At 42.0% G+C, this 7,793-nt stretch overlaps 1 protein-coding gene across 1 annotated transcript; it reads left to right on the top strand.

Annotated features, from left to right (window-relative positions):
• Window positions 1-230: 230 nt before the first annotated feature.
• On the top strand, window positions 231-4,918 carry LOC306793542 (pro-opiomelanocortin-like; the record flags this gene model as incomplete). Its single annotated transcript, XM_079291185.1, has 3 exons — window positions 231-332; window positions 3,851-3,977; window positions 4,352-4,918. Exons 2-3 carry the CDS (start codon window positions 3,858-3,860, stop codon window positions 4,916-4,918), a joined length of 687 nt encoding a protein of 228 aa, XP_079147311.1. The 5' UTR covers window positions 231-332; window positions 3,851-3,857.
• Between the last annotated feature and the right edge of the window lie 2,875 nt (window positions 4,919-7,793).

Genomic DNA, 7,793 nt, shown 5'->3' with positions numbered 1-7,793 from the left:
ATTGATTAAAAAGTGTGTGGGTGGCCTCTATAGGCCTATCTACCTTACACTCAAATACACAATCCTCCCCGTCCAGAGAGGAGCAGGAAACCCCTTACCTTAATCACTCCCCAAGGCCTTGAGACTCCAAACTCCACTCATGCGTCTTTAAAAAGAGCTTTCCTCCTCTGAGGAAGCAGCAGACTACGCTCCTACCGAGCATTTCATTACAGAGCAGACAGAGAGCAGAAGAGGAGGAGCGGGATCATTGTTAGGAGTCGCCACTCTGGAAGATCTGTGGACAAACACAAGGAGAAAAACAAGAAGAGAGGAGAGGACCGTTTTTGGAAAAGGTAAAAAACAAAACGAATGTTTTTAACTTGTTCGTGGATTCTTGTTCTGGCATGGATCGCAATTGCGTCTGGTTGTTGTTAGCTTCTTGTTCTTTTGAACGGATAAGGACTATTGCATTGATTAACATAAACCTCCACAAACACAAATCTAGCTTACAGACACGGTAATAATAACTTCGTATTTCATTAACACATACGGTTTAAATCTATTTTAATCGCAGCAGAATATGTCTGTGGAGAGCAGCGCTTCGCTCAGTGAGTCATAATGTATTTAGTGTCATAATGAGCGTAGAGTCTCTGCCAGAGTTACAAAGACGATGGCCCACCAAGGAGTCACTCCTTAGAATAGAGGATGGAGGGAGAGACAACAAGAAGCAATTTCCCTACAAAGGAGAGGAAATTAACTCATTGCACCAAAATGAAAAATATAAAAGAGAAAAGTAGTATACCCAGGTATCAATATAGTTTATATTTTCTGTTATTTATAGCTTCTACAAAATAAACTCTATAAAGATGATATTTTCGACACGAATGTTTAAACATGGGAAGAGAGGGGAGGAGAACAATGGTAATACACATCACAGCAAAGAGACCAGCAGGAGCGTCATATCAGATCAAGATGCGTCATAACTATTATTCATCATTTGAAAGAACTTGTTTGTAGGTCTTCGTCATCACTTATGAATGAAGATATCCCTCCTGATATATGCGTGGTCCATATGAATGCAGCCTCCAACAACAGCAATCTGTTTCCTTGCATTCATTCGTCTCTGTCCATCGATCATGGTCCTTGAAGTAACATAAAAAGTAACGTTTGCTGGCACCACTTATCTCACAAAGCAACTTTAATGGTCATTTTTAACAGTCACCGACCTTTCAATGTTTGGCTGCAGATCTCCCCATTACTGTTACTAAGCTGGGGAAATACAGCCTATTTACTCCAGTACTAAGTTACTACCGTCATCATTCTGGTGTGCCCTTGAACAGCTATATAAAGGGACTGCTGCATTCAATTTCATTTGTTTTTGATTCTGGTTCTTTTTTTCCTGCATTACATTCAGAGCCAACTGGAATGTAGTTCAGGGACTGTGTGGAAATGACTGCAGTGGGGTACGAGGGATGAATGTATTGTTTGATTTTTTTTCAAATGAAAACCTTCCCCAGGGTCATTAAAGAGTAACTGCACACTCAAACATATTTGTTTTTTAAGCTGTAAACTAAATGATATAACTGTACTGTGATGAAACAAATCGATGCCGGTGTTAATATTGACATTTCTCACCACATTTATAAAACAAAAAAATCAGCATTTCATGGTTGAAAATGGCTCAAAACGCCATCTACTCCTTTAAATCAGACCTAATCTTGCAAGGCCAATTCTGACCTCACCACAGCGCCGAGCCATTTGATTTTTTCGGAAACCGCTTCGATGCATTATGACCACAGCACAAACCTGTTCTCTCCTTTCTGTGACTGGAGATTAACCTCTTTAAGCCATCAGCACGTTACACAATCCTGGTTGTCTGGCAATAGCGATGTGCTTTCCTACGATGTGACAAAAGAGTGTAGATGAAGCATTAACGCCAGCTTCCCATGTTTTCATGCAAACGTAACACTGGTAACAGATGATGGATCAGTGGGCTGCTGGGTCCCTGCTCCCCACTGCTAGGAGACCATACAGCCCAGAGGAGAGCAGACGGACGCTCTGGAGACAGAGGTGCTGGCTGACTTTGAGTTGCTGCAGCCAACATGCTTTTGCCCACTTTTTTTTTTGCATTTCTTCAAAAATGATGCAGTGGCTCAGACCTGAGAGTGAAGTTACACTTTAATTATTGCTTTGGGTTATTCCCTTCACCTCAACACCGCAACTCAGCCACAATTATCTCAGGTTTAATGTGTTCATGCAACAATCATTCACAGTCCAAATTGCACATTAGGAGTGTAATTATCACTTGGCAAAACTGTAAACATAAGTGGTGCAGCGTGTTTGCCGAATTACATTACAGCTGCTCTAATTTTGTACCAAGAGCCACTAAATGATCAGTAACATCACTGACATTTAGATTTTTCAGCACTGCAATATTTCATATTCATTCTTCATACAATCAGGTTTGGTTTGAATTTGCATGTTATGGGTTAAAGTTATAAGCCTGACTATTTCAGCCCCTGAGCAGCTCAACTCTCAGAAATGCAGCCAAATAACAGTCACATGGTATCAATAAAGTCAATCTGACCTTTTTTCCATCACGCCAGGCTAACCCGTGATTGCGTGCTGATGGTGTGGGAAGTAGTTTCCCACACTACAGCTCTGTGGCTTTTTTGCCTTTCTTTCTTTTAACTAACAAAAAAGGAAAATGTCTTTACTGACTGATCACCGTTAGCCCAAACCAAAAGGGACAAACTAATTGCGACTCCTGTGGAAGCTTCTCAAAAAAAGCCACCACCATTTTTCACCAATGGAATAATTGTAATGTGAAGCAGCAGCTGTGTATAAGGCAACAAGGGAAGGACCCAAATGCAGTCGAGAGTGATTTGTTGAAAAACTGCAAATACAAAAGCATACGGGTTGCAAGTCCAAACAGACTGAAGTAGCTGGAGACAGGTGGAAGTTCAACAGGAATGGGGCAGGAGAAAGTTCTCAGAGTTATGAGGTTCAGGTGGCTGGAAAGCAAGAGCACGCAACATTGACAATGCGGCAGGAAATGAATGAAAATGGGCCGTTAATATGCTGCAGAGACTCAGGGAGCCGCAACAGAGGGGCTGAAGAGCCGCATGCGGCTCGCGAGCCACGGGTTGCCGACCCCTGGTATAGGTGAAATGCTGCCCCTCCCCCCCCCCCTTTCACCTGTAATTGTGAAGGGTAAATGTGTAAAGTTCCAACACAGAGACGTGATTTTTTTGTGCATGTAACTATTTTGTTGTTTCATTTGAACAAGTCAATGTTTTCTGTAATTATTTAACAGTAAATCTTGCAAGATAAAGATCAATTAAAAGATCAATCTGGAGCAGGACAGATTCTCTTGCGCCCAGAACATATACACAAACAAGCGTGTTCCTCCTCCCTTTCCAAACCCGACTTCATGCCCAAATCATTTTCTAACAGTCCCTTTGGGTCAGCCGCAAACCTCAACCAAACGCACACATTTTCAAGGCATTTTTTTTCATCGACCATTTCAATATGATTAACAAGACCATCTGTTCAAAGACGCACATGATGTCGGAAGAGGAATGTGGATGAATGGTATTTGAGCTCACAGTCACTATTCAGTTTGGAGACACTGAACTACAAATCCACCAAAGATATGTACCGAACGAAGGAAGTGTTTTTTGCGGAGACATTTCTTGTATTTCTTCACACACTAACAATGTCTCCCAGAGTTTAAGAATAAGTGACTATTTGAGCCTGTCAGGACTGTAGAGTTATTGAAGCCTCTTATGTTTTGAGGAGACCGCCCCTGCTGTGGCTTTGCTTTCTTTTCAACTCATAGCCTCACTTGTGTTTCTGTCCTCCACACCAGGCTGAAGATGATGTATCTATCTTGGCTGTTGGTGGTGGTGATGGCTTACGTGTGCGTCCCCGGCTTTGGGTCGGTGTGCTGGGACAGATCCCAATGCAACGACCTGAGCAACAAGGGAAGAATACTGGTAGGTCAAACTGTCTCCATCCATTTCCTCTCTGTCACTGCCATGAGGCAAAGCCTGGTATATTTCTATAAAAGATTTCACGCAGGGTGATTTCAAAGTGATTACAGTGAACAGACTAAAAGAAAAAGTAAAATAGCACAAAAAGTTACATTTTGAGCTTCAAGGTTCATTCTTGACTCTCAAGATCCATTGAGTTGCCGTCCCGGAGCTTTCAATGTTCTTCTTCAAACTCTAACTGCTTTGGAAGCTTGTGTGTGTATCATTGAAAGCTCCAGAACACTCAGTATCAAAGCGATATAAAGTGCTCATTGGTGTCACATCGTCAACTCTTCTCTTAAAATGCTGCTGGTTTTTCTTTGATCCCTTCCATGCAGGACTGCATTCGCCTCTGCATGTCTGCGATCCAGTCTGAATTCCCTCAGCTCAGCGCAATGGCCCTGAAGGTGAACAATAATGATGATGACCTCCTACTCAGCGTCATTCTGGCCGCCATGGTGTCCGAAAACAAGATATCAGAGTCCCACAGGGACGAGCGACGCTCCTATTCAATGGAGCATTTCCGCTGGGGCAAACCCTCTGGCCGTAAACGTCGACCCGTAAAGGTTTTTGCCTCTTCTCTGGAGGGAGGGGGCCCTTCTGAGCGCAGTGTCCCCCCTCAGGCTCGCAGGCAGCTGGGCAGTAACAATGACGAAGTGAGGGATCTGAATGGAGGAAGTCAAAACCAAGGTTTGCAAAGCATCAGCCTTAAGTCACACGTCCCGGTGAGCCAGCAGGAGAGAAAGAACGAGGCCTATCGGATGAGTCACTTCCGATGGGGGAGCCCACCGGCCTCTAAACGCAACGGCAGCTTTATGAAAAAGCAAATGAAGAAACGTCAGGGGCAGCTGGACAAGCTCCTCATGACCATTATAGTCAAGGATGTGCAGAGGATAATGGGCTGATTGAAGGATGGAGGAGGGGGGGGGGGAGGTTGAAAGAATCGAATAGCCATTGCATGTTCGCACACACAGGTACTATTACAGACACTTATCACTGTCGTTCGCATGTTGTTGAATGTCTTTTCTGGGCCAAAGGTTTCTCGCATTAAAACCTGAACCTTGATAAGAAACAAGGCAGTGTTATGTTGAATAAAAACAACATTGCACCCACGGACTGCCTTGACCGTCTTGGTCTGAATGTGAAGCTTTCTTAAGAGTGTTTCTTCTATTTTATTTTCTTGAAGGATTAGTCATTATTGATCCATATGTTTGGAAAAAAAGAGAATGCCATTCCAGGGCAAGAGGTGAGTGTAAATGTTTATTTGCAGAGTGGTATCTTTTTTTGTAAATTAATATAATAATAATAAAGATAAATTCAGTATGTGGCAAACAAAACAAGTAATTGGCTGATTTCATAATAATCACAGACTTTCAACATGAACTAAATTATTATCAGTGACACCAGCCACCTGATGAAGGGCCCTAGCTGCAGCCGAAAGCTTTGGGGGGGGAAATTGGAAGTGGACTGTGTGTGAGGAACTGACATGAAGACAACAACATTAAATCAAAAAGCATGTATTAGAAAAATTGGGAAGATTGATGAAGTTACGTAATTTAAGTCACAGACATAAATTTGATTAAGGCAACGTTTATTTTGTGTTCCATATGGGACACAAACAGCGGCCTCTTGGCTAAAAGTCCAGGGTCAAAAGGGGTGAAGCATATCAAAAATCATGTGCAGCGCACCTGCCTGCCTAACTTGCTGTCCACCTTGACCTAATCTAATTAACTTGTGTGAGCAGGTGTGTTGAGTGAAGCTACAATGGTCGGTTGTGCTTCGGAGCAACGTCTGACACTTCAGCTGACATTTAGAAAATAGCAAATGTGTATTTACATGTAGAGGCAGGTGTGACGTGGTTTTTTATTGTGTAATGTGGATGAGAATACGGCGCAAAAACATTTAAGCAAGCTACACGGCATTCACAGGAACTTCTGCGCAAAAAGCTGTTTGTTATGGTAGTTTTTTTCACATATAGTGACTAAATATTAGGTATATTAATTATATTATCAATTAACTTGAGTTTGATAAAGACACCTAATCAAACATTTTGTAAAACCTAAGCAACAGTTTCGAGTTACATGTAGAGGCAGGTGTGACGTCATTCTACAGGACACGTGTTTACCCAAAACAGACTCCCAAAGATGATTATGTGTATTAACTTAATGATTTAAACTTTCCTTTTTCATCACACAAACCACAAGCGACGTTGAGAAGGTTTTGACACTGTAATGAAAAGCTAAAAAATGCGGCAGCTACGTGTTCTCTTCCTAATTACAACAGTTGTCATAATTAAGACAACCACGGGCGCGTTCAGCTAGAATGCACGTTCAAGGGGTCGCTTCATAAACCGACACACCGGCGTCAGTGCGTGAGGCCTTCCACCTCTCGTTTGCGTACTGTGATTAGATTATTCGACGGGAATGGGAAAGCAATTCTCAGGAGACCAGACTAGCATTTGGCAGTAAGACAATATGCAGTAATCAGTAAAGCAACTGATTGAATGTTGCATTAAAGCAAGAGCCAAGATGGCAGCTGAGTGGTGCTCTGAGCTAAATGCTAACATCAGCATGCTAACAGGCTCACAACGACAATGTTAGCATGCTTGCTAAATAGCACCAAACAGAAAGTACAGCCTTGACTGATGGGGATAACGTATTGACCTTTGTATTGATAATGGCACTTCATGATTTCATGACAATAGTTTTTGACATATTTCCACAGTGATGGAGAGGCCAACTCGACCGACAGATGACCATTCCTAGAGCCGTATTTATATATACACATATGTAGATATAAATAGATATACATATATCCTCACACTTTTTTTAAGTTATCAATTTTGAGGCTAGTTTGTTCATTTTAATACCACAAAATGTATCTCAAAAGGTATGAAGGTATGAAGCAGAGCTAGGCTAATGAGTTCTACGTTGTTTTTGGATACTACATTCTGTCACAGTAGGAGAAAAGACGCCACTAAAATACACGTTGAATTTAATTCTGATAAACCACCCAAGCAGATGACAGGCATGGGAATGGCAAACACACAGTACAGGCACTGATGCAAGTAGTGCAACACAAACAAAAGCAGTCCATTACAGGCAAGTAAAAGAAAAGCACTACAAGCAGTTAAAGAAACTTTGCAATTGCTTAATACTGTGTTGAACGCTGCAACCGACTGAGCACTCAATGTTAACAAGACATCTGCGTTTGCAGTCAAACGGTTATTTTCATACGCTGCATGATGGCACTCTGCAGCTTCCTGTACCTCAGAAAAACACATTCCACTTTACCAGGCTTTCCCTTTCACCAGAAAACAAATCGGAAACAGATCAGACATTTTCTGGTTACAGACACATTTATTGTACAACACGGCAACATCACCAGCATGCAAAGTCAGGTATGACACTCATAAGGCATTGTCTCCATGTAAAAGCTGCCTTTGTCACTAGGTAATCCAGTTTTTAAAGTGCAAAGTTCACAGAATGAATAGATTTGACCTACAGCACTACATTGTAAACAGATCTATTAACCAGACATGTAATGACAAAAAGTAAGATTGGATTAGCGTCAGTTAATATTACATCACGCTGTGCAGTGACAACAAGCACACTGGTCGATTCACGGGTCATCGCTGCAAAGTTGCAAGATGCTGAAAAGACAATTGTACAAGGTGTAACTGGAAGGTTTAGACACGAAGATAGCTCGTTCTTTGTTAACGTGGTGGAAAGAGTCACTGGACGAAGACTGTAAACAGTGTTTGAAAAGTTTGTTCTTGGG

Source organism: Melanostigma gelatinosum (assembly GCF_949748355.1).
Source record: "Melanostigma gelatinosum genome assembly, chromosome: 19".
NCBI classification, from domain to species: Eukaryota; Metazoa; Chordata; class Actinopteri; order Perciformes; family Zoarcidae; genus Melanostigma; species Melanostigma gelatinosum.
This window is presented reverse-complemented; position numbering and strand designations above follow the sequence as displayed.